This window comes from Pungitius pungitius, chromosome 1 (assembly GCF_949316345.1).
Source record: "Pungitius pungitius chromosome 1, fPunPun2.1, whole genome shotgun sequence".
NCBI lineage: Eukaryota > Metazoa > Chordata > Actinopteri > Perciformes > Gasterosteidae > Pungitius > Pungitius pungitius.
Genome location: NC_084900.1, coordinates 2,649,087 through 2,675,788, shown reverse-complemented (window position 1 = coordinate 2,675,788; position 26,702 = coordinate 2,649,087). Strand labels below are relative to the sequence as shown.

The 26,702-nt window shown below is 50.4% G+C and overlaps 1 protein-coding gene across 1 annotated transcript; it reads right to left on the bottom strand.

Moving 5' to 3' along the window:
* Positions 1–1,122: 1,122 nt before the first annotated feature.
* On the bottom strand, positions 1,123–26,679 carry arhgef40 (Rho guanine nucleotide exchange factor (GEF) 40). Its single transcript, XM_037479808.2, has 27 exons — positions 26,459–26,679; positions 21,085–21,174; positions 19,822–19,929; positions 17,354–17,639; positions 15,822–16,962; positions 15,351–15,589; positions 15,084–15,257; positions 14,486–14,600; positions 14,082–14,175; positions 13,881–13,967; positions 13,213–13,329; positions 12,739–12,837; positions 12,500–12,651; positions 11,407–11,545; positions 10,911–11,030; positions 10,521–10,712; positions 9,928–10,428; positions 9,466–9,839; positions 8,892–9,141; positions 8,416–8,505; positions 7,396–7,602; positions 5,951–6,130; positions 5,554–5,734; positions 5,219–5,329; positions 4,171–4,280; positions 3,420–3,463; positions 1,123–3,322 (listed from the first exon to the last, which is right to left on the bottom strand). The coding sequence occupies exons 1-26, from the start codon at positions 26,459–26,461 to the stop codon at positions 3,437–3,439; spliced, it is 5,187 nt and encodes a 1,728-aa protein (XP_037335705.2). The 5' UTR covers positions 26,462–26,679; the 3' UTR covers positions 1,123–3,322; positions 3,420–3,436.
* Between the last annotated feature and the right edge of the window lie 23 nt (positions 26,680–26,702).

The window sequence follows — 26,702 nt, the reverse complement described above, 5'->3', positions numbered from 1 at the left end:
CATTACTGTATCTCCCTCCAACACGCACTCTCATTTACAAAAGAAACGCTTGGCTGGCTGCCTATAAGTCAGTTTATCCGCGTGAGATGACCAAACGCCCCCCCCCCCCCCCATCTCATACAGTGTGTGTGTGTGTGTGTATGATCTATAGTTCCCTGCCTCCTCCTCCTCCCTGCATCACCCCCCTCCCTCACCCTAACCCTTCTTAATATGATGTAAAAAGCTAATCGCATGCAAATGTCTGTTGTCCCGGTAACCGGGCCTGAAAAATCCCTTTGATGTTTCCCCCGACTCATTCTCTTCACGTTCTCTTTGTTCGCCACAGTCTCGCTGCTTTGTCAACATCCCCCCTTTTTGCCCCGCTCTCCCCCCTCGCTCTCCCCCCTCGCTCTCTCCCTCTCCCCTTCATCCATTCTGCAGCTCTCTCAGTTCTCTCCATTAGAAGGAAGAAAAAAAAAAAAAAGTTCCAACTCTACTTTGTGTCTCCCTCTTTCTATAAGCCCCCCTTTCGCTATTCTTCCTCTCTTCCCCCCCCCTCCCCCCTCGTGCTCCAGCTCTCCCCTTGACTGTGCCTCTCTGTCTGTCTGCCCCCTTCGCCCTCGCTCATTTCCCATCATTCCCACCTACTGTCTCCTGTCCTTCTCCTGTGTCGCTCCCTTTCTCCCTCAGTTCAGCCCCTTCCTGCCCCCCCCCCCCCCCCACTTTACCCACCCTTTATCTGTCGTTCCTCTCTCTATATCCCTCTCATGCACAGATGAACACACACACACACACACACACACTCTCTCTCTCTCTCTCCCAAACTGCCCTCCCTTCTTTTAGAGAATTTGATCCCTGCAACTATGTGATGTGGCGCTGCACATGGAGTTATCTAATCACCATCTTTGTGAGGTCTGGTGGAAGCACAGCTGTTTTGTTTTTTATTTCGCCGAGGAGACCCCCCCCCCCCTCCCCCTCCCCGCGCCCGCCTCGTTACGCCTTATTTTAGGGGCTGGACCTGTAACAAAGTTCATCCGACCACTTGAATTCCCCCCCCCCCCCCATCTGAGAGATCTGAAACTTGTATCCAGTTTTAATTCAACACAGAAAAGTTTTTTTTTTTTTTAAAAGAAAGAAAGAAAAACAAACAGTACAATCATCAAGTAAGCATGACGTGCATTTCCAACATTCCACGCTCCACATTCCTCCCCCCCCCCAAAAAAAAATAAAATGTAAACATTAGGCAGAGCGAGGGAGAAGTTTCCATGGCGTCTCGCCACGGCGTACAAAAAGTGGGGAATTCAGCACGTGTCGGTCCGTCCTGCCGTAGGAATGAACGATGGTGCTCATTGCGTCGCTTCCAACGGGGCCCCGCCCACACAACAAATTGCATATCGATTAAGAAACGGCTTGGATTGGAATGCAGGTGTGAAACGCGCTGAATCGGATAACCACCCCCACCCGATTTCCATTTGACCTTTGACACTGAACCACACGCTCTCCCGTCATGGATCGCTGTCCTAAATGAACACAAGTACATCACCTGATACCTTTTTGTTTTGGCTGCTTCATCACCATCATCCTCCTCGTCGTCATATCAAAGATGTTGCAGGGATGACGTGCCCTACGTGTTCAGCTCTGATCCGATCAGAGGACGCGCGTTTCTCCCGAAAGGTCAAGGTCAAGTTGGGGTTTTGCGAGTGGAAGTTATTTTTATCGCGTGTTGCTTCTGAGGTATGACATCTTGACAACAGGAACGGGTTTTGACATTTCGGGCCCCTTAGGCCAAGCCCGAAAGATGAAACGATGACACAGCTCTCATTTCTAGGGCCTTAGCATGTGGCTAGCCTTAGCACGCGTCGCTTAGCTTAGCACACAGAGCCTGGGAACAAGCCGGACCAGTTAGCCTAGCTCAAACTAGCCTTCTCTCATCTCCTAATTAAGCTCATCAAAAAACCCAAAAGTCTACCACTACCGCCAGCTGTCTTTATTCGTGCCTTAACCAAGGACATATTCAGTTGATTAGCTGGATCTTTGGTAGTTTGTGTCACACAGCTGTATCCAATCTGTATGCTAAGCTATCTTCTAATTTACCTCGTGGTCAGCTCAAAATAGGTCTTTGAACACATCGTACTTTTCAAACTGTGAACTTGAAACTCAAAAAGAGAAACATTTCAGGGCCAATGAAACAAATAAAATGAACTCTTTGACAATAATGCACTTCAATGTATTCTGGCTGCGATGCACAAAAACCAGTAAAACCAGAATAAAGCGCAGGGAACCGGTCCACCTCGCTCCATCTTATGGAGCGCTCCGACCGAATGCAACAACGCGTCTTTGTACAAACACAACCAACATTGCACAGACACCCATTTTATATCTTTTGGCACTTACAACATGGAGCTTACATCAAAAGGTTTTTTTTAGCATCAGATACCTTGTCCGTATACTTACAAGAGCACCGAGAAGCTGCCGTTGCCGACACAAGTCACACTTTAAAGAAAAGCCTAAATACCGCTTCGTCCTGTTAATAGCACGCCATTAGCTTAGACAAACAGTGGGCCGCGACGCCGTCAGGGCTCACTGCGTGTGTGTGTGTGTGTGTGTGTGTGTGTGTGTGATCAGACGTAACCTCTCCTGCTGTTGATTTAGCCGCTGTGCCAGGCTCTAAAGGGCCAGGGCTCGCGAGCATGTGGATGTGAATAGAGCTCCACTGTCCTGCAACAATAAGAGCGACTGCACGTTGTGTGTGTGTGTGTGTGTGTGTGCGGGCGCACACCACCCCTGCCTCATTTACATAGATGCAATCACACTGAGGGCAATGCCACACATTTTTGCACAGGCAATGTGGTGAAAAGGAGAAATCCTCCGATCCTTTACGGAGGACCCTGCGGCCCTCGCGCGTTACTTCCTGTCCGTTCTCAGAGGGCGGGGCACGTGACGCGTACAGTTCGGCCAGTGGTTCAGACCAAGTGGTTCGGCCTAGTGGGGGGAGGGGGGGGCGAACAATGGCAGCTCTGTGCGGCTGAAGTGCCTTCGGTGTCAATGACTCTGCCAGCAACTGGGACCGGCAGATCCAAGATGGCGGCGCGCGGAGAGCCCCGCTGGTGGTTGTCATGGTTTGAACGGGGCAGTTTGATCCTCTTTTTTTGGAGGGGATGGGGGGGGGGTTTGGTGGCAGCTTTATTTTTCTCCTTCCCATGGGGGTTCATATCAGAACCGGGTGGCTTAATGCTGCTTTTCACTCGTTTTTAGGAGGCGAAAGGGGGAAGCGCGTGGGAGAAGTTCAAGTTCTCTTGTCTTCTTGGTCCCGGAAGTCCAAAAAAGTCCAGGGTTCCAGTTTCTGATGAAAGAAAAAGATAAAGGGGGAGACCCGAAATGATGCAACATTACATATATATTAATTACAGTGTCACTTTTTAACGTGCAAGGAAACTTACTGCGGTTGAGATGGCGGCTAAACGGCCGTGGAGGGGGACGGACTCTGAGGAGGCATGAAGGAAAGCAGAAACAGTCACACTTCCTTCCTTGCTGTTGATGTTTGTGTTAATGCGGCGAGCGGCAACCCTCCCTCTGTTGTCGAACAGAGTTGTTGGCGTATCGCTGCCTGCGCGTGTTTGCCCTGTCTGTTTGAGCTGCGTCCGTCCGTCTGTCTGTCAATCTGTTCCCGGAGCAGCCTGTTTGCCAATCTGTCAATTTCTGTTTGCTAGATAAGGAGATTGAGAGAATGTGTGTGTGTGTGTGTGTGTGCGATCTAATTCACACGGAGTAGGAATGCAGGTATTGCCGTTTCCACACAGCGGCGTCTTTGCTTAACTTTCATTTTCTCACGTAGGATGTAAACAATACGCGGCGCTGGCAGTGAAAATGGGCCTTTTGGGTGTGACCTCGTGCATGAAAATCGGTCAAATTTGACTGAAAATTGCCGTACTTGTGACATTGCGGCCCCTCCACCTGAGTTTGCCGCTTTCGGCCCCACCTCCTGCGCTCAATGCGAGTCGGCTCTGAAATGACAGGGGGCCCATTTGCCGCCTCGTGTTTGCGAAGCTGAAGCCTCGGCAGAAGCTTTTGAGGAAAAGCCTGCGGCTCCACTTCACATTTTCCTCCACTTTTCAAATCTAAACCGGGGGTTTTTAGCTTTAGTTTCGGGGGGAAATGGAAAACACTGTCATCCACACTTTGGGTCCCCACCTGGGTGTGACCTGTTGACCCGGAGCTCCTCCTGGGGTCCCTTCCAGACGCCGGGGATCCCCCCTCCTTCTGACTGCCGACAGAGGAGGAGTCTGAGCAGCTACTGTGGACTGAGAGAGAGACACAGAGAGACAGAGAGAGAGAGAGAGAGACAGAGAGAGAGAGAGAGAGAGAGGGAGAGAGAGACAGAGAGAGAGAGAGAGAGAGCAGGTGTTTGACATCTAGCATCGAGAGCTTCTTTTGCTTCTTTTTTAATCTTCATCCCATAACGCAGCGTTCTGTCCCAGAGGACGACAACTCCTGCATTGAAACGCTGGGCTGCCGCCCTCAAATGAGACACCTGGTGAGCAGTGTGCACACTGCACCCGAGCCCCCCCCCCCCCCCGGACCCGGGGGCAGCGGCGGCCTCGGGGAGGCTGGAATCCGAGGAATTAGAGTCGGGGGTTTTTTTTGTGTCTGAATTTCCGCCCCGCGGACGCTACATTGTTAGCCGACGTATTGTTCGGACTGTATGGCGTCGGCGTGCGAGTTATTTCTGCGGCCAAAGGTCGCGCTCTGTGTCGCCCGGGCCTCCCTCTCGGGTTCCGTCTCAGTCGGTGAATTCCTCGTCCTTGGCGGGGGGGAGGGGGGGGGGGTTCTGACTGAGCAGGAAACAGGCCGACGGGGGGAGTGTTTGGTTTCTTCGTTTTCTTTTCATCGATTTGGCAGATTCGTCTTCATTCACGTCACTGTGAGCGTTTAGCACAACGTTTAACGTTTTTTAGATTCCTTTTAGCTACTCAAACTATTTCCGTCTTTGGTCATGTGGCCATAAACCTCACAATAGTATTAAAACAGCCCTATTTGGTTCATTTATACAATGAGTTACAGTAAATTGTGTACAGTTACTTGTGTTTATATGTAATTTTTAGATTTTGGCTCCGGTGCTCTAACCCCCTACTAATGGGTCTATGGTTGTGACCTGTGTGTCTGGATTGGGATGGTTCTGCTCCAGGACCGAAAGACGTTACGGGATCAGATCCCAGGGGTTTCGGCGTGAAGGTCCTACCTCGGTCGTTGAGAGAGTAGACCGAGTCCAGCTCGGAGCCCGGCGTCCCCGTGGCGTCCAGCAGCAGCTTGCTGGAGATGCCCATGCACAGCGACTCCTTCAGGCACAGCTCTGTGGGGGAGAGGAGAGGAGATGTTCCTCCTCAACAACCTTCATTCCACACCGTCGAGTCCGGCTCACAGGAGGGAAGAAATAACTCCCCCTAACTCTAGTTAGCAATGGCTACTGCCCCCTGCTGGCGGCCCCCACGCCGGCTAGCTCTCGCAGTTCGACAAAAGTGCGTCTCCATCCGCTACGTTGCTTCGCGGCCCCGAGGGTCAGAGGTCGGAACGCACCGGTGTTGTTGATGGCGTGTGTCCACAGCAGGTGGGCGATGTCCCGGGTCCACGCCGCCTTGTCCTCCGCGTCCCTCGCCTGCAGCGTGACGCAGTCCCTGGTCCGGGGGGGCTGCCGGACCCAGACCTCAAACTTCAGCCCGTCGCCGCCCACGCTCTGGGTCAGGCCCATCTCGCCGGTCTGCGCGCCCGAGAGGGGGGGGGGGGGGGGGTAGAGAGGACAAGACGACGGAGACAAACGAATGAATAAAAAACGCAAAATAACGTTAGAAAGTAAGTTATCTCTCAATTTTATATTGTATTTCTCATCGGATGCCTTCAAATCGGAAATCAGATGGAATGACAGTGTGTGTGTGTGTGTGTGTGTGTGTGTGTGTGTGTGCGTGTGTGTGTGCACCTTGATGCTGTGCTTGTAGCTGTAGGCGGAGCGTCCCGGCGCGGGGCTCTTGTGTTTGGCGAAGACGACGGCGCGCTGGTAGAGGAAAACGTTCCTGGCGCCCGCCCGCTTCCTCCGGGTCCCGCCGCACACCATCAGCTCGCCGTGACGCACCAGCTCGCCGCGCTCCGCCACCGGGATCTGAACCCCCACACACACACACACACACACACACACACACACACACACACAGGTTAGGATGCACTCACATGGGCCCAGAGCTTTAATCTGCCAAAGATCCCCATCTTCATTTATACCTTAAGAGGCCGTTTAGCCTTGAATGGAGTCTTTTTGCTTTCTTTCTTTTATCCTTTTTCGCAGATCCAGTTTAATTTTTTTTTTAATTGTACCGAAACAAGTAAAATAATGGAAAATAGGCTCCTTAAGACGAACCCGAGTGAATAATCTCAGACGCATATTAAAGCAAAGGCCGGTGCGTTCGGTCAATCTCAGGTTCTTGATTGACAGGAGCTGGGTTTTTTGGGCCTCGTTCGCCGAAGTCAAAAGCGAACGGGACAAAGCGGGTGTCATAATTACAGGCCTCTGGTGACGCACGCCTTTTTTTTTTGGGGACTTCATTGTTCACTTCACAATTACAGGGTTGACGGGCGTTGTTTGCGACGCACAGGGGTTTCGCGAAAAGTCAGATCTTACGTCACCCTCCTCCAGCACTCGGTGGAGGACAAGAGGAGACGAGAGGAGACACAAAGAGACGAGGAGGACACAAGCGATGAAGATGTAAAAAAAAAAAAAAAAAAAAAAGGCAGAGAGTTTAGTGGCAACGCTGATTCTTTATTTTTAATCCTGTAGAGATGTGAGGGTCATGATTTAAGTGATGCTTCACACACACACACACCCGCCCACACACACACACACACACCTGCACTCACGGCCTTTTCACTTGGAGAGCTTTTGCAGAGCGATTTTGAAGTAGCTCAATGGAAGGGTTTGTGCTGCCGTAATCTCCCCCCCCTCCACCGACCCCCACCTCCCTCAACAAAGGGGGTGGAGAGATGGGTGTGTGTGTGTGTGTGTGTGTGCACGTGGGAGTAAACGCTTGTCACGACTAGCTCTGAATGATACCGCTGTGTCAGAGTGGCAGAATATGGGGCAAGTCGATGTGGGGGGGGGGGGGGGGGGGTTGGGAGTCTTTTCTCCCACTGCCTACTTGTATTTTATGTTTCTCGTCGACTCGCATTATTCGTTATTTGAAGTTCAGATGCTTATTATAAACTTTTTTCACCAAAGCTTCTTCCCACTGTGAAGAAAACAGTAAAAACTAGTTTTAAAACCCACTTCCATCTCTGCCTGACCTCATCAGGATGAGTTAGTTTCTCCCCCCCCCTACTTTCCCCCGTGGGATAAGAAAGTGGGACTTGGTGGTAAACTGGGCCAGGCGTTCTCACCGGACATCCCACGATGAGGTCGCTGGCCCGGAGGTCCTCGCCGTGGCGCTGAGCGTGTCTCAGGATGGAGAGGGCGGAGTCGGAGGCGGGGTTTATGCCTCCCAGCTCCTCCAGGGCCTCGCAGTACTGCTCCAGTCTCTGTGTGGGAGCCTGGAGGCAGTGAGGGAAGGACAGGGGGGAGAGGGGGGAGGCCGGGGGCAGTTTGGACTGCGGGAGGGAGGAGAGGGGCGTAGCATTATGTCTCTGATGGCGTCTCGACGTCATTTCAAGACCATACTACAAAATTTGATTCTTGCCTTCTGATTTATTGGGTCTCTCTCTCTCTCTCTCTCTCTCTCTCATTTGACCGATTTAGCTATTTCCATTAGGTCAGATGTTTAACCAGTTATGAGTGTTCCATCACATCAATAACACAAACCTCTCGTCACAGATAAACAAACAACAAGACAGGTCACTTCATGTCGAGGCCATTGGAGACTCGATGGGTTTCTCTCTGAGGGAAATCCCATCCTGCTTCTGGGAGGTCCTTCCTCCATCCTCCCAGCGATCCTCACCCCTCCCCACCCCCCCAAGATGACCGCCATCATCACCTCGTCCATCCCCATAAAACCCCGCCGCCGTGAACCCACACCGCCCCCTGCTGGTCGTTTCTCAGAGGCGCTCCTTCAGGAGACACTTGACGACCTGAAAGGGATCTCAAGTCCCCTCGGTGATCTCACCAGGCCAATTGTAGCTCAAATTACTTTATCTATAATCTTCCTTTCATTGGCTTTTCTAGTGTACATTAAACATATAATAATATATTTACTGTATACTTCCCCCTTTTCCCCTCTTTTTTTTCGTAATTTCAGCAACCATTAAATAAAACCACTTTAATTGCTACTTGTAATTATATTCTCACATTGCGTATAACAAGATTTCCTAAATGGAAAATAAGCAAATAGAGAAGCGAAGACCCTCTACGAGTGCATGGGTGTGTGCACGGATAGTGTGTTCATCTGTGTGCAAACACCTTCTCACCTTAAAGAAGTCGGCGGCCTGAGTGACCAGCGGAGAGTCCAGTTCCGGTTTGTTCCGGATGTATTGGGAGTACTGCAGGAACTGCTCCCGCTGACAAGCAAATACAAACGAGCCTAGTCAGAGTTTTTCCTCTTTTTGTTCCTTTTGATTTGAAGTTAGCAAGAAATGGGTTCAACTGGCAAATTAGGAATACGTTTGAGCTTTTATTTTGATAGTTTCTGAAAAAAAAAAATCTGATAACAGAATTGTGTCAGCAATGAAATGTTTAATATGATCTGATGGATGACACGTTGACATGTTTTATTGAGGTTTAACGTCAACCAACCTGCCACCAAGTAGATGAAAAATGAAAACAGTTCCTTTAAGGGGGTTTCCTGTAAAACTCTACATTTAAAAATAACAACAGGTTTTCTTCTACCATGTGGGTCTTATTTTAATTTTAAAATCAACGACTTTCCCCAAATTCCTAAACTCACGTATTTGCTGAAGCAGTCCTGTTGCAGCAGGCTCTGCACGAGAGCGCCCTCCATGGCCGGCAGAAGGTTCTGCGAGTGGAAGGCGCTGAGACCGGCCCAGTTGGGGAAGAGGACGTCAGCCTTCCACCTGAAGGAGGCCGGTGTGTCCGAGAGCTCCAGCAAGGGGAGGTACGTCTCCTCCACCCCCTTCAGGATGGCCACATACTGCCTCTCGGAGCTCAGCATCCTGCACCAGAGCAGGTACAGTTTACTGCGGGGGGGGGGGGGGGGGGAAGAGAAAACAGGGAGAGGGTGAGGGGCAGCCAGGGAGGAGGAAGTGAAGATAGCAGTGAGCGATGGTCAGAGATCCAACAGTTAGCAATGATCGAATTATCTGAGACCGCGTGCCGACTGATCAAATTGTTCTGAAAACCGACTTCATTTCTCCTTTTGATCTCAGCCTGGCCGTCTTCTTTTAAAGTCATTTGAAATGTTGCTCCCGCTTCGGAGCCCTCAGCCAACTCAAAAGTTTTTTTTCCTCGTTAAAAGGAAAACAAGGGAAATAAAAAAAGAGAGAAAACGGGACGAAACCCACCTCTGTGCGGTCGATCCGGCCCGATCGGTCCCCGTCTCCCTCTCCGTCCTGCCCAGCAGCACGTGTTGCCGCGGCGACCCTGTGTGGTCCACCACCTCTTTGCTGCTGACTTCCACCCCCCGAATTAACACCCCTCCTCCTCCTCCTCCTCCTCCCCATCCAGGGATGGCCGCGGCCATGCTGGTGGCGATCACGGGGTCGGCCACCGCCCGCCTCCCCAGCCACGACATGGGCGAGTTGCGGCTGGCCCCGCCCACCGGGGACTCGGCGGGCCTGGGGGAGGCCGTGGCTCTGCGGGGACCCAGGAGGGCCTGGAGGTCGAAGCTCGGGTGGCGCCTCCTGGGCGGCTTCGAGGGGAGCGGTGCCTCTGTGGGCTGAGAGGAGAGGCACACGCTGATCTTCCCGAAAGGACCGCAATTATTTCTGAATACTCACAGCGAAAAGAGTAAAAAACAAGCTCACGCTTTTCTTCGCGGGATTCAGAAGGTTCTGCAGGAAATTCCCCCCACCGGCTCCGCCCCCTCCACCTCCCGCCCCTCCTCCCTCCTTCCTACTCCCCTTCTCCTCGCCTATCTTCAGCGTGGAGCAGGTCTGCGGTCGGAAGAGCGACGCCAGCGACCCCCAGGACTGGAGCCCCCCGTCGCCTCCCGCGGCCCCCAATCCCCAGTCGCCCTGTCCCTCGGGACCCATCAGGTCCCACAGGCTGCTGGCGGCTGGCGTCTTGGGCCTCCCCGGGCCCTGATTCTGGGCCCTGTCCGTCTGCAGGAAGCGCGGTTTGACCTGCGCCACCGTCCGCTGGTAGCGCTCCACCGTCTGCGTCCAGAGGTCCAGGAGCGCCCCGCCCCCCAGCTCCATGGCCAAGGAGCGGGCGTCCTGGAAACGGGACGGCGGGATCGGGGGAAGGGAGGCCAGGGGGCAGGTAGAGGAGGCCGAGGAGGAGACCACCTCGCACCACTGGGTGGCCTGGAGAAGCAAAACATGGGACATTTTAGAAAAAAACGCCAAAGGCGCGCTGGAGCCCTCCCGCGTTTTCCCGGCGTCCCGCGCGGCGCTACCTCGGTCAGCGTGGACAGCAGCCTCTGCGTGTTGTCCAGGGTGGTCCAGCAGTCGGACAGACAGTGGGACATGTCTCGCAGCTTCTCCCTGACCGGGGGAAGTCGGATCTGGACGGCGCTCAGGCCCGCCCAGTCCAGCTCGCACCAGCCCTCCAAATCGCCGAGCACCGACAGGGTCTCGCTGTGCAGCTCCTAGAGGATTTGGGGAGATCCACCTTGAGGTCTCTGGCGTCTACTAGTCATTCTTGCTTCTACCACCAAGAGGCGCTAAACATGGTGGCTTATACCATTTCTTACACCATCACTGTGTGCACAAACAAACACGCACACGCATGCGGGCGGTTCCGTGCCGTTCACACGTACCTCCGCGGATGGAGGGGAAACACTCACATTGGCCGTTTCTCTGAAGGTTTTGAACTTCTGTTGCTTGAGCGAGAGTCTGCTGAGGGACAGAGGAGGGTCCTTGTAGTCCTCCAGCTGGGACTGGACTTGGTCAATCTCCTTATCACACTGGGGGTAAGGGACAGAGAGGGACACAGGGATGAGTGGAGGACGCGGGGCTTTCACTCTACACGGGGGAAGTCAAACACTGGCGTGGAGATTTTAAGCAAATCTAGTCTATCTATTGTATCCGTCTTGTTGTGTGACCCACACAGGGGAAAACACCAGGAACATTTTAGGAGGAAACACAGCCGTCAGTAAACACAGAAAAGCAGGGACTTCCCATCCAAGGCCTGTTGGTGGATTATGGAGCAGAGTGAAGCGAGATTACACAGAAACTCTGGATTTAATCCTCTAATCCGCAAATGGCTACTTTTAAAATTCAGTAATAGTAGTTTTAGTCGTTGATCCTGCAGCAAACCATGCTCCACGCCCCCCAACGCACCTTCTCCAGCGTGCCCACCAGCCCGGCCAGTCGTCCCAGAGCTTCCAGGTCGCGACCCCTCTGGTTGGACCCCCGGACGAGACGGTGGAGGGCGTCGTCCACGCTGTCATAGAGTTCAGAGGTCGCGGCGAGAGCAGCTCTGATTGGGACGAAAAGAAGAGGAAGAATGACCCAGGGCGAATGATCTCAGAGGTGAATTCTTTTCCTCATCTGGATGACAGTGAGAACATGCCGGAAAACACACATTTTGTCTGGTGGAAATTATATGTTTATGAAAAACCAAACCAAGAAGAAAAAAAAAAGGGAATTAAATCAGTCGACGCTGGTCTTCGGCCTCCCGCTTGTGCACAGCGAGCCAAAACTCATTACTGGATACGAAGAGCGGCCATAAATTCGGCAGTCTTTAGATCCCCATTAAGACGTCGCCGGCCACAAACAAACAAGTCCTCTGTTTGATGTTAAGTTCATGTTCCCATTTCCTCCCCTCGGCTGGTGTTCGCTTTTTTTTTTTCTTTCCGGGAGGACTGAAAACAAACAAACTTTTTATTTTTAACCTATAACTCAAAAATAAAAATAAATCCCTCAATCAAATAGAAGCACTGGGAAGGCAAAGGACATGCAGATCGCTTTCCTGCCCCTCGGGACCCAGCTGCTTGTGCATGGTGGTTTCTGCACGTCTGAGCATTAACCCAATTAGGACAGATGCTTGTCGTGACGTCTTTGTAGTTAAAATAGTCCTACTTCAGTCGGCCTGTGTATTATGTAGATTCCAGCTGCGTACAGTTTCATTAGCATCATAACAAGAACAAGCGTATGCAGGCGCACACGTCTGCTGCTGTAAATAATGAGTGTTTTAATGCAACCGTACACATACTGAATATTATTAGACAATTTATTTCACTTATATTCATGACAATAGAGATACGTTCAATGACTGCGGTAATCTTCATGTTTAACATGTAGGGTTCTGCAGTGTTACATTGGCAGCATTAATGTTGCTATGTTTGGTCACAGTTCTGAATTTAAATACCAAGCCGGGCGGAGAAGACAATAAAAGCACCAAAGTTCTGTGACGGCGTAGACATTCCGGTACCTGCAGTCTGGGGACTTCTGCGCCAGTCCAGTTGCGCTATTGGTCAGCCCCGCGAGCCACGCCCCGCCCCTTTGCTGTGGCTCCGTCAGGCGCGGGTCTGCCAGGACGTTTGCCATGAGCTGCCCGTGCCTGTCGATGCTCAGGGGGACGGCCTGAAGAAGAGCAACGCGCCGGTTTGCCGTCAAACTGTCACGTGTCATCAAATCGCCGATACACCCGCACCGCGAGGCTCATAGTACCTTGATGTCGTCCGGCATGGGCTCGGTGTCCATGGAGCGCAGGGCTTCTCCGAGGAGCGCCACGGCGCTCTCGCAGTGCTCCGTCAGACTCTCCAGGCTCTGAATAGGATCGAAATCAGCAGATTTCAGATTATTATTTACTTCACTTTTTCCATCTTCAAAGTCCATGGGAGAGGTCATAGAAAATGCAGAAGACGGGAAAATGCCTCCATTTGTTTGGATGAAGCAACATTAACTGTCGGGGGGCGGGGGGGGGGGATCCATTAAGAGCCCCTATGATTCTTCTCACTCCTCCCTTGCCTTGATTTATCATCCACACCCGGATCATCACAAGCCTCTGAGGTCATCGACCACTCTCTCCAGGCCCACATCCTTCCTCCTCTCCAAACTCTGCTCCCTCGCTTTTTTTTTCCCCGGGCCAACGCTAAACCCGAGGCTCAGATAAACCAGGCACAACTAGTAAAAGCGCCTCACTAGTCTGAAGGCCAGCCAGTCCGAGTGGCAGTGGGCAAAGTCTCCGTCCATCTCCTGGGGAAGCTGCTGCTTGTCAACGTGTTGCTGAAGGACAGCTGTTCCTCGCACCACGTGGACCTGTGTGCGGAGCAGGAGATGAGGAGAAAAAATAAGCTCATTTATCAGCAGGAATGAAAATCATTGCAACCGAACCACCAAAGGTCACGCGCCTTGCAGCTCAACGGATTTCCCTTTACTGGAATGTTTTAACACTGCCAAGTTGAAATAAGAAACACATGGCAATCGGTGCGGAAACAATGAGCTGAAATGATGGTAAACTTTGACTTACTTGCAAACTCTAGATGTGACAAATGTATGGAAATTAATTTAATTTAGATTAAACATTCTGGCAAGGGACAGGAATGCGTATGAAGCGTAATTTGAATTTCATATATTGGCGGACTTGCCTGCAGTTATCATGGCCAACGCTGGTTCACTTTGAAAAGGTTTCCGACACACTTTATCGGGGTTGTTTCGACATGTTTTTTATGAGTTCCTTGTGGGTGTTCTACCCGTGTTGACGCTTTAACTAAATGAAATAAAACTAATTGAACCAGGAGAAAATGAACAAAGCTATATTGTGTGTTTGCAGGGTCATAAACATGCTGCAATGTCCCGTATGAGGTCACCTCGGCTCCTTCCACGTCATGAGAAAGGGACTCCTGCTGCTCTCCCAACAAAACCAGAACGGATCCCAGACCGCCCGGTACCGACACCTGGCGCACACCAAGAGCACATCGGGAAAGAACACACTACTTAATTACATCTGCAGGCTAATTAGAGCAACACAAGCAATCATTCAGCACCGTTGGCCAAACGTCGTTTCTCACCTGGAATGATTTAAGGGCAGAGAGAAGGAGGGTGGAGGGCGGAGCGCGCCTGCTGTCCATTAGCACCGTGAGACCTTTTTCTTTAGCCGAAGGCCTGAGGAGGACATTTGGAGAGTTTAAACAGTATTGAGTGGGCCCAAGTAAGCTTCAAGATCTCAACTTATGATTTTCTCTGCTTCCCGGCAAACATGCCAAGTAAGCAAAAAGCAAGTCAAGTCAAACGCAACAGCGGAGCACTTTGGACTGAATATGTTTTGAAAGGAGTGGTGCAACCCACCAACAGGCAAAGCGGAGGTTGGAACATTGAAAAGTCTTAATTCCGAAGGGACGTCTGTGACGTACCATTGCAACCAACGACTTGCCTCTCTGGGCATCTGATTGGAGCAGGAAAAACACAACCTTACCGAGTTATTCTGTGGTAGCAGGCCAAGACCCGGGCCATCTGCTCCTCAGAGACGCCCTCCTCTGTTGCATCCGTCTCTGTGACCACCAGAGCGCGTCCCAGCCTGTCCACGGTCCCTGTGGTTGGCGTGACAAAATAAGAGAGAGGTCTTAAACGCTGCCATTATGACCAGTCTGCAGCAACAGTTTATGTGTTTTCCTTTATAGTTTACTGTCAGGTGGTCAGGGTCATCTATTTCTATTAAAAGTAATCATGTTTAAAGTTTGGGATCAGAAATCTTGCCATTAGGTGACTTTGTTAGTTAGCTTTGCTCTAGACATTGAGCTCTGATACGGTTTATCCAATTGTGTCCCCTTATCCACAAGGGACATCAGGTGTCCTTGGATAACATAAGTGAATCCGATTCCAACAATATGTATATTATGTATGTTTATATCGAATTTATTTCTGATTATAAAAAATAAATGCAATTTCTGAGGCAAGATTGTGGTAACTGGCCAAAACCTTTTAGCCCAACTACGTATACTGGTAAACAACAAACAATTGGGTTTTGAGATGAATCATATCATAACAAATATGCAGAGCTGAAACAAACTTGCCTGTCAACTTTAGCTTCCCGGACTGTAGGAGCTCTGTGTCCAGTTCCCTCAGCAGCGGAGGCTCTTTCGATGTAACACCATTTAGTTGGCCTGACCCTCCCTCCTCATTAGAGTGGTTAAGTATAGATGTGCCTGATTGGCCATTGCAGACAGATAAAGATGTGGCTCCTTTCTCTGTTTAAGGGACACAATAGTTACAGAAAAGTATTCCAAGGGGTCTTTTGGAGATTTCAGCATCAAATGCTAATGCATTATTATTCTTCAGACCTGCACTGCTTTTCCTTGTGTCCTCTGTCCCCTGATGTGTTGAAGCCGGCACTCCGTCGGGTTCGTCTACCTGTTTCCTTGGCTTCGATTGGTCCTCCTCTGTGATTGGTAGCTTCGGCAAGGCAGAGCAGGTCGTGGGAATTGGTTGTGCAGTTTTACCTTGCAGTTTGGATCCCTTTTGGTGTATTCGACCACCAGACCTAGCCCTGCCTTTGGCCCCCTTTCCCTTCCTTTTCCTCCTGAAGACGAAGCACAGGATGGTACAATTGAGCTACAACAGAGTTTTTGGATGATTTTGTGTGAATTTAGCAACGTATTCTTTTGGACACAAGGTGTCTTTTGTCCATATATGTATACGTATATACGTTTGGATAATCTGTCCAGATTGTTATGCATATCTGATTTTGACGGAGAGTAAAAAGTATAACAAATCAATCAAAATAGGAGGGCCTATAATAAACAAGTCTGTACCTTGGCACTCGGAATCCAGTTTTAACTTCCTTTCCTCTGGGACAAGCTCTGTCCTCTGTCTTTCCGTCATCCCTTCCCTCGTTCGCCTTTGGGTTGGACGAATTCTTCATTTTATTTTCAACGTTGGTATTTTCTCCACTTACCAAAACCCCGGTAAATGGTCTCTTTGGTGCATCTGATGTTGGGGTCGTAGCATCACTGTCTTCATTCAGTGGTTTTTCTGCCTCCTCAAAAACGGAGTCTGATCCGTGATCTGAGTGGCCCTCTATGACATGCCCGACTTTGAGGTTCCTCGAGTCATGTACAGAACTATCGGCGCTCTCCGAGTCTTTACCCATGTGGTCGTCTCTGCACGGCAGTGTGAGGCTGCTGCTTTCTCTCTCCTTGCCCACGCCGGGCCTTCTCTCTTTGAACAGGCTATCAAAATAAGGCCGGTGGCTCTCCAGACCCTCAGAGTCTCTGCTGGTTTTATCTCCCTCATCAGAGTCGTGGACAGAAGAGGAGTAAGACCGCCTCCCTTTCTCACGGTCAGGGACTGGGCGTGGAGGCCTTTGTGGTAAAATGTCACCTTTTGGGGTAACAACGTCTCTTTTGGCACCGAGGACAGCTCGAAAGCTTCCTGACCCTTCCAGTCTCCCATATCCCCAAGCCCTGCCCTTCCGGAGTTTTATGGCTTTGCCCCTCCTGCACAGGGGCAACGTCTTGGTCTTACAAATTCCATGCATCTCCAGGTACCTTGGCCTCGTGTCAACCCCTCCATCGGGACCCACTCTGGGCTCCAACAGCTCCACATAGTCCCCGTCCAGCTGAGGGTGCCTCGCCGTCCGCCCAAGCCCATCTTCGCTGCGCCTTCTCCGTAGAAGCGCAGGCTCAGAATCCGATCTATCTGGTGGTAAACCATCGTCTTCCTCCTCATCCCAGGACCAGGAGTCCAGTTCTCCCGAGGATGAGCCCCCCCAGCCCCCGAGGCTGCTGCCCCCCTCACTGGGCTGGCGATTGGACTTGCTGCCCTCGTGGTTGGACATCTGGCCCAGCTCCTCAGAAGGGTCGTGGATGAATTTTGGATAGACAACCTCCTTCCACGGAATTCGAATCACACCGTCACATGTACTGACCAGGCAGGTGTCCAGTCCTCCTCCAACTGTGCAAAGATAAGGGGGGATTAAGTTACAAGTTCATATGTTTATTAAGAGTGTACATTAAAATAAAAAGGGCAGAGAAAACACATCTTTCTTTCTTTTCTCAAGTGCCCTTCCACATGGCATCCTTTAGTCATGAACCAAGCATCTCCTGGCCATCGGTTTCACTTCCCTTGGTCTAAGTGTCTAGTCTAGTAGTCTTCAGTCATGCTGGCTAAGCTACAAATTGTTTATCACTTCCTTCTAAAAGCCAAATTCCGAACATAAATCCTAAGTAAACCTTAGTCGAGTGTCCTGACTCGCAACTTGAATTACAAAAAAAAAGTAAGTAAGGAAGTAAAAGCGCGATTGGAATTTAGGAGAACAAAAGGTCAATGGGCATCCGTTCCTTACGTTCTCTCTTATGGCCTCGTTCCTTGTTCACGCTGTGCAGCCACTCGGTGGTGAACACAAGCGGGTGCTGGGACTCGGGTACCAGGATTTCCTGAACGGTGCGTCCCCCGGGGGCCAAACATTTTAGGGCCAGCCGGGGGCAGCGCGTAGAGAAGGGCACCACCTGCAGGTAGAAGTCATAACTGCGCAGGATCCTCCAGTCCAGGGTGGAGAGCTGTACGACCACTTTCTCTCCTAAACACAGAGGCCAGCCGGAGTGAAGGAACAAGCAGCCCAGGTACTGAGACTGTGACCACAAGACAAAAGAAGAGGAGAAATGATTTTAGAAACATTAAATTAAATTGAGGTTGCCCAGTAAAATCTCACCTTTTGGAATACCTTTTTTTCTGTAACAAACTACACTAATTAATACTAACGCGCCGTCCTCCCTTCCCAACATCTGTCACTGTCTTCCCAATTGTTTTCGGTGATGCAGTGAGTCAAATTTCTAGAACCGTTAACGCACCGGTCAACACTATTCAGTAGCTCCGCCGGTCGAAAAGGCAGTGCCAAAATGCACAAATGTCAAACATGTGACTCACAGTGTTTTTTTCCAAAGTGTAAAACCGCTTAGCTGGCATGACATAGTGAGAAGACTCTGGATAGCTGCAGAGGGCCCGGGTGAGTCAGATGGAAACATGCCGATGGCCACAACAGCCAGCCCACTGTTTCATAGGCGGAAAACACACAAAGCAGCTCTATGAGCCTGAAAAAGTCAATCTGAATCCAGTATATTTAACAACACGGGGTCTATATATAGAAAATCCCCACAACAAAGCATAAATTCAAGCGCTCTGCGAATCTAGGCGAAGGAGAGAAGGTCCCGTGGGAGATCCCCTTCATTATCAACTCATTTGTTAAGAAAAAAATACAAGTAATTCCGCGCGACAATTTTTCACCTTTTTGATCAAACCCCTTTCAGACCTCTCACACGGTCTGAGGGACAAAAGTCCTCCTGTGGAACCAGAGCCGCACACATTGAGGTCTAATCGACTGACTCCCTCGTGCCTCCCTGCCCTCCAGACTCATGAGACGTGATCAAATTTTATTCCTTACCCTCCATCTTCCCTTTTCTGCCCCTGTGTCTCATTAAATTTCCCTCATTTAAGTCTGTTTCCTCGCACAGGCAGTTGCCGTGGCAATGTTTTGGGGGAAACACCAGTGGAAATTAGCACTAAAAACCTGCGAGACTTTTCCTTCTGTTACAGACTTTTTTTTTTCCTGCTATGAGCCCGTCGACATTCTATAACCCCCCCCCCACTTTGCTCCCTCAGAGTACCCCAGCGTTTGCTTCTCCTTCCTCTCCTCCCTACTTCACATTAAACCTCAGTCAGACCACTATAGTCCGCTAACTCCGGCATCTTCTCTGTTTTTTTCGGGAGGCGCGAGCGTGGTGAATGAAAGCCACGTTCTTTTTTTTTTCCTCCTTCGACTCCCCACCACATCAGTCTCTCGCTCTCACAGCAGAAGCACAGTCACATATGGAAGGCATTACTGTCATGACTCACAGTCTAGCTGCAGTCCCGCTCAGCGACAATGAAAACATAGTTTCCTCAAAAATGCCTGTGTGTGTTTGTGTGTAAGTGTGTGAGTGTGTGTGTGTGTGTGTGTGTGTGTGTGTGTGTGTGTAAGTCTAGGAAAACTGTAAAGGGAAATACGAGACAGTTGTGAGCCTCCGAGCTTGTGCTAAACAGTGTGTGTTGTTTATCTTTGTGTGTGTGTGTGTGTCTGTGTGTGTGCGCGCACTTTGGAAAGTAAAAAAAAAGAATGCTGTTCAGTGTAAACCTCATGCAGAAAGTGCAGAGAGACCGATGTGAGGGGACCGAGTGAAGGTTATGTTCAGGCTTGGATTCACTGTACTTGATTCAGCCTCGTTGGCCAGAAACCACCTCTTTTGTGTTCGCGGGTCACAGTGGCCGTTAGAATCTCGAGTTTCAACAGTTGCCACTTTCTCTCATTTTACCGGCCGGCTCGAGTTCTGGAGCAGACGCGACCCTCCACCGTGCAGTGAGGGAACACGCTACAGGGTCACACATGTGTCCGATTATGAAAAAAAGAGCCTTGAACCTTTTCTTTGCACAGGTGTCTTCATGTCAGCTGTTATTGAGCCACCACGCTGAAGACCCTTGGATTCAGGGACAAACATGAGAACCTGACACTGATTGCAAGATAAAGGATAATGAGATAAGAATAGGCGATATTCTCACTATAATGCTCTTGTTTATTTATGCGGGTCATATCGAGGCATCAGCAACACGTAACTTCGTGGAACTTTTCATCCCGACTCGACTGCCCCTCAAATCACACACGGGAAAGCCAACAGTTGACAGTTGACAATCCTTTGTCGCGGCCGACAGCCGATCCGGCTCCTGATTACACGGCTACGCGTGTGTGTTCTCGTCTGCGGCGGTTGCAGCAGTGGAACTCACGCAGGCGTGCTGCTGGAGTTTGTGCAGGAGGTGCTTGGCGGGAACGAAGTAGTCCAGGAGGTAGCGGAGACTGTCGTGCTGATAGGTCGACTCCAGGACGGAAAAGACCTGGAACGAATGGACGAAAAACACTTGTGAGTGAGACGAGGTGGGTTTTGTGCATCGGTTGATTTGATCCTAAAAACTAAACGGGGGTAGACTCCATATATCATTCACGCCTGGAAGAAACCCTTCACGCTTCTCATGAACTTGAGAGCAGCCATTTGTTTCGGCTGCCTACATGCATTTTTTTAGCCTTATCAAATGGAAAGGGTTGCCTTTGCTCAGGAGCGGAGGAATTCCCTCAGCTCGGAAAAAGGCTGCTTCATTTTATCCAGTCTATGCAGGCAGCCTTCTCCGGCGCAACAAAAGACATTGGATTTGAAGCTACGTCGCAGCCTCCAGCAAACCAATGATCAAATTCCCATAAACAGTCTTTATGCTGAGCAGTAAAAAGCATCATGTGACTCTGGAGATGTTGGAGAAGTGTGAGCCGACGCGTCACCGTTTCAGACTAAAACAATTAGTCCTCGGCTTGGTTTGGGCTATGAATAACTTCAATGGCTTTTTTTTTTAGGGGGTTGATGTTCTCTTTTGAGCCTTCAAAAAATAGGAATTTAGGTTGAGCGGCCGTCACGCATGTTTTCCTTCTTTTCATAGCCAGCATCTTGTTTCGTTGGTTCCCAATGAGGAAAGAGCAGAATACGTGGCTGCCTGCAGAAGCTTTGCTACTATCCGCGTCAACTTGCGTGAATGTAGAGAGCGATGAGCAACTTTTCCTATGATGACCTGCTTATGATTAATGAGCGCGAGGAAGCAGTAATCAGTGACCATAGGCGTTTTCCCAACACCACGAAGAGATCCCATAATGCACCTGGAGGAAGGCAGCTGGGGCAACTCTGTCGACGGCTTCGCTTGAAAGCAGAAACAGTGCTTTTGGTCAAAGCGAGTCACGTGAAGCTCCTGTTTGGCTGTAATGGGCCAGCTGGCTGGATGTTGTTTTTGTTGGGCTCCAGCGGGAGTTTATATCCAGAGGAAGCGCCGTCATCTGCGCATGACGCATGACCGCACACCCAAACGCCGCCCTACCAGTTCGTTAAATCTGCATCGCTTCCATTCCCCTGTTCTCTGTTGTAAAGATGTGGGACTGCAATACAGGTGCGTGGGTTAGGGTTGTGTGTGTGTGTGTGTGTGTGTGTGTGAGAGAGAGAGAGAGAGATGTACCTGTGAGAGGAGGGGTGGTGCTGTGCTCTCAAAAGGAGGGTAGAGCGATGCGAGCGCCCCCTGCACACAGTCCTCCATCGCCTCCGAGCCCTGAGAGAGAAGGTGGGAGGAAAGGGTTAATCCAGAACCGGATGCTGATTCCACCCGAGTGTCTGTGTTTGTGTTAAACAGCCGGGTTGTCTCGCTTTCTTTTCTTTTTTTGCTGACACACACACACACACACAGACAAATATACACCCACATTCTACTTTTTAACTTCCTGTTGTACGGCCTGAGTGTCAAACATTTCCTCCAAGGCCCAGTTAACGTAGGAGCCCCGAGAACAAAAGACCCAAATCACTGCAACATGCTAACTGCCTGCACACACACACACACACACACACACACGTGCACACAAACATGCACACACATGCACGTTGAGGTGGAGGGTGACAGAGTGTTTATTTTTCTACATGCACCGTTGGCATGACGACCTGCCACTTTTTCTCTCTTTCCTTAGTCAGAACTCCCTTCGGCTTCTCTTCCCCATTTTGCTGCCACTTTTACCCCCCCCCCCCCCCCGCCCCCTCGCCCCCACCCTTCCAAACACATTTTTTAACTCCACACTGTTTTTTTCACCTCCATCCGAATGGCGTCTGACCACGATTACGTTGGGATCGCCCACAACAGACAGGCATATGGTCCCGAGCGACTGCAACCACTGAGGGGATGGATGGATGGATGGTTGGATGGATGGATGGATGGGTGGATGGATGGATGGGTGGATGGATGGATGGATGGATGGATGGATGGATGGATGGATGGGTGGGTGGGTGGGTGGGTGGATGGATGGATGGGTGGGTGGGTGGATGGATGGATGGGTGGATGGATGGATGGATGGATGGATGGATGGATGGATGGATGGATGGATGGAAGGCCGCGCACGGCAAAAGGTGAAACCCAAGCTGAGAGGACAGAGCGTACGGAAAAAGAGAAGTGCGGCTATTGTGAGAGAAGGGGAAGGGAGCTGGTGGGGGGGGGGGGCGGAGGGTTGTGGAAGACGATCGAGCTTCGAACTGGGCGTCTTTCAGGGTTCCGCAGAGGGTTTGTGGTTAACCACAGAGGACAGAATGAGCAGAACGAGAATTTACAAGAAAGGACTCAAATGAACGCAGCTTTGAATGAATAAATTCAACATGTGAGATCTCCTGGAGGGCAACAGAGAGCCAGCTGCTGCAGGGTGGAGCAGAGAAAAGTCACTGGGGGGGAATGGAAAACAAGGAGGAGGAGGTCAGAGACTGGAGCAACGGGAGCAAGACGCAACATAACAAGCCTAATGCACCTCACTGCACCTTTTCCTTCATAGAATAATGAAAAAACACTTCATACTGTCAAACCACTGAAACAGAAACCACACATGTGGCGTTATTTTGAAAAGGTTGGTCATAATAAAGTGGTCGGTTTCATCACAGGAGGGGGGAGGGGGGGGGCGTAGACCACGGGCAACAACAACATCCGTCAGGCAGCATGCCGTAAAAGGTGTAGCCGTAGTAAAAGAGGTTCAAACCACCTCCTGGCTCACTGAATGAACATATTGAGTCTTGTAAAAGCACAGCGGGGGGGGTTCAGGGGATTGCGAGGCAAGCCGGCGAGAACTTCCTCTTCAAGACTGAAACCCTTTTTAAAGAGTCCCAAAAGACTCAAGGAGTCACACCCCTTTGTTTTCCATCAGCTCCATTTCTTTCTCACATGGAGACTGGGCGGCCTCGCCGTGTGTGGCTCAGTTAGCGGCGAGCTAGCTCGCCCCGGGGACAACGCTGGATCACTCAGACACAAAGGGGACGACGTCGACCGGAGCAGTGGGGCGTTTCCAACAGGAACCACATGAATCCTTGTAAAAATGTGAATATTCCTTTTTTACTCGGCACGCATATGTTTTTGTGCGAACACATCTGCGTTTTGTCTCGTGGAAAAGGTCAATTTACTGGTGCACGCCGTCACTGCCGTCTAACCTTTCAGGTACTCGTTTCCATCACACATGAAAGGAAGCAGCACTGATGACATTTGTAAATTAGATTTCCCACTCCAAAACAGAAGGAACCTCTCAGGTTAAGAAATGAAGGAAACCTGGTGGCTGTCCTTTGAGGGACTAGAGGTGTAATTAAGTTACCCTCCAGTCGGGTACCTAATGCTAATGCACTCAGGTGTCATACTTTTATACTTTGCGATATAATAATGCACCGTAAGGCGCCTCGATATATTTTCCAGCCAATGTCCCTTTGGACCACAAGCTGTACGCAATGACACCCAAGAACCGGGATGAGAAACAGATCTGAGATCAACCCGATGGAGCAACATTGCTCAGTTCTTACAAAGAGAATTCATGATTTTCCCAAACCACTGAGTCCATGATATTTGCAGAGATGGGACACTTTCCAATGAAAAGGGTGTATCTCCAAAAATCTGAAAGATTTGTTTCAGAAAAAACAAAAGCATTAAGTGTTGCTTTACGGGTTGAGAGGATTTGAAGATAAATTAAGCACCAGAAAACTTTTAAGAGTATAAATACTTTCTTATGAAGCTGACGTAGAAGTATTGACATTTTTACAGAATTCTAAGAACACACACGGCTAACCACGTTTGGACTGTATGACTCCAACTGAGCTATCGCCATGACAACGGAGGAAACTCCATCCCTCAGGGAACATGCAGTAAAAGGAAATACAGGTATTCATTCATATTTTTCATGTGGCGGTGGAATGAGCGCGTTTCTGGGTACCATTGCGCCAGACCTCCGGTTTTTCTCTTGTGTCCGCAGGTCGGAAACGGAAGAGACGGAATAATCTTCCATTCAGATGCCTGTCACAGGGGGGGGGGGGGGGAAATCGAGAAAAAGAAAAGTGACAGTGAGAGAACCAGACAAGTCAACAGAGACGGAAAAAAGGGAAAAGCAAAATGAGGTGGAGGCTGAATGGCGGGAGCGATCGATGGGAAACAAGCAGCAAAGGATGATAGAAACCAGATGTAGACCCATAAAGTACGCGAAGGACGCAGCGAGAGAGGGAGGGATTCGCAGCAGAGAGGGCCTCGGAGAGGATGACACGATCGGGGGCAAAGACGAGAGAGGCGCTGACAGCGCGAGAGAGGGAACAGAAAAGAAGAGGGGATACCGGACAGAGGAGGCGGCCGACAGACAAAGGGAGAGGAGGACGAAGAGGAAGCAAGAGGGAGAGGCCTTGCAGTCATTTCCTGTCCCAAATCTCCCTGCATAATCTCACCTGACCTTCAGAGGGTCAAACGGCTTCGTTACAGATTGTTTCAGACTCCCTGAGTGCTGCAGCCTGTTGCCGAGCGGAGTTTCGCAGCGGTGCAGATTCCTCCTAGCGGGACGTATCCTGCGTCCAGCCGGTTTAGCTGAGGAGAATGCTAGCCCGCTAGCACGAGTGTCCCATCACATCCGTATAGACGTGGCAAGAAGATACAGTGGCGAGGTGAACAATAAAAACAGAGTTGATAATATGGACACGCAAGCAAAGAGTTGGCAACATCAGCATTCACTTGGAGTCCTGTTTCGGGCTCTGGCTTGAAGCAGCTAGTTGCTATCTCTGTGCGGACTGGTGCTAGCGGGAAGGTAGCGGGCAGGTTAGCGGGCAGGTAGCGGGCAGGTAGCGGGCAGGTTAGCGGGCAGGTAGCAGGCAGCGCTTCTTCCCCTGCTGCAGCCAAAGGCCCAGTGAGCCGGGGGGGGAGCGAACCAAAAACAGCTTCCTAATCAAAAAAGCATTGCATCGCGATTATTGGGGTTCACACAGCTACATGCCTCCGTTTAGAGCTCAATGTCAGCCTCATTGTATCGGGAATTATTGTTTTAGATATATTCCATATTTGATTTATTTTCATGGATACCCTCATCATCCACATTTCATTAAGTCTTTTTTCTTTGTAAAATCCCTTTTGAGGCTCCTCGCAGTAAACATCTCTGTATTATTAAGTTGAGAACTGGTATCCGAGCGTTTTTCAAACCAGAGGAAATCAGAGGAATTGTTATTGCCACATTTTTTTTCACGGATCGCCGGGCAAAAGTAAGGCATATAATTTTTTTTTTTTTTAAACTGCTCGGATGCCCAGATAAAGGTGCCAGTGAAACGCGGAGGGCGCCCATCCTCGGTCTGCAGGCCAGCCGGTCGCTTCGGGAGTCTCGACAATCACAGGAAGCTGGGTTAAAGAAAAGATTCCTGTGATTGACATCATCGCTCGGCCCGTCTGGATTGTTCTCCACGCTTTGGCACTCACAAAAAGGTTAAAACAAACACGGGATTGCTTGCAATAACTTTCATCAGCCCCCCCTCCCTCCTCCCCCCCCCCTTCCCCATGACCCGAGGACCGCTACACATTAGCACTCGCCAGACAGAGGGGGATGGAAACACCCTCTGCCAACCCTTCGCCTGGTGCATTCCGACACCTCCTTGCAAGTGCGAGCTGGCATGTGGAAGGCCTGTGTGCATGTGCATGTGCATGCACGCAGTCCATGCGTGTTAGGTGCATTTTGACTTTGTGGTAGCATGTTGGCCCGGGTCGGTTTAGGTGCCTCCCCCCCCGCCTCCCTTTTGAACCTTCCACTTCTCCTGTGACCTATGCATTTATTTCAGTGTGTACATCTGGGAGCGTTTTCCACTCCCAACTTGCCCAACTGGCTGCAGGGGGAGATGAAACCGAACTGCACACGTGCTTCCTCCCCTCAAGTTCATGCCATCCCTTGTCCCCCCCTCTCTCTTTTTCTCCTTTTTTTTTCTTCTTTCCCAAGTCCAATGTGGAAAATGTGGCATCACCGAAACCGCCGTTGCCGCAGTCCAAGTCCCCTGGAATAAAAAGTAACCCTGCCCTCCTCTTTTTTTCTTCTTCTCTCCCTGCCAAGCTGCTCCACCCTGCACCCCTGCACACAGAAGCGGGGAACACGTTCCAACCTCTTCCTTTGTTCATCCCCTCCTTTTCTTGATTCAGATTAAATGTCGTCACGCGTCTCCTCCCTCTGCGTGTCAATGATCCGACCGTAAACAGAGTCTCCGGAGACCCCACAGAGAGACCCTCATTCAATCAGCCGCCGTCACGCTGCTTGAATCACGTTAGAATTTTGCTGCCTGTTGGGGTTTGACAACTTTTTTAAACTGGGGGTCATACGTGCTGACCTGAGCTTCTTCACGCCTAGAGTCAAAGATGCACTTAAAACGTGTGTATGACAGTATGCACAGGGTGCATAGACAGAACTTTAAAAAGTTTAAAGATTAAAACTGGGACTATAGAGCAGAAGCACTTTGAGCCCCTTGAAGATGTCCCTCACTGCAGAAGATCACTTTCACATTTTCCAGAACAACTGCAGTAGAAGAAAGAGGGGACTTACCATGACTTCAGTCGGGAATTTCTACATCGTCCTCAGCTGTTTGCCTGCATTTGCCATCTCTCATATTCCGCAAAAACAACAACACCACCACCAAGAACAGCCGAAACACAAACAAGTCTTTCTTCAAGCAGCCTCCATTACCTCCCTTCTCTCCCTCCTCCAGAGCGCACTGCGTGCGAACAGTCCTCCTCTATCGCGCTGCTCCCCAGCCTGGGAATGTCCAGGCGGGTTTTTTTTTTTTTTT

What these genes read in the sequence shown, in the direction of transcription:
- arhgef40 (XM_037479808.2), bottom strand. An exon ending in TGCTACCACAGAATAACTCG is followed by an intron (nt 14,176 to 14,485) that starts GTAAGGTTGTGT and finishes TGTCCTCCTCAG; the next exon opens with GCCTTCGGCTAAAGAAAAAG. An exon ending in CAGAAGTCCCCAGACTGCAG is followed by an intron (nt 11,546 to 12,499) that starts GTACCGGAATGT and finishes CGTCCCAATCAG; the next exon opens with AGCTGCTCTCGCCGCGACCT.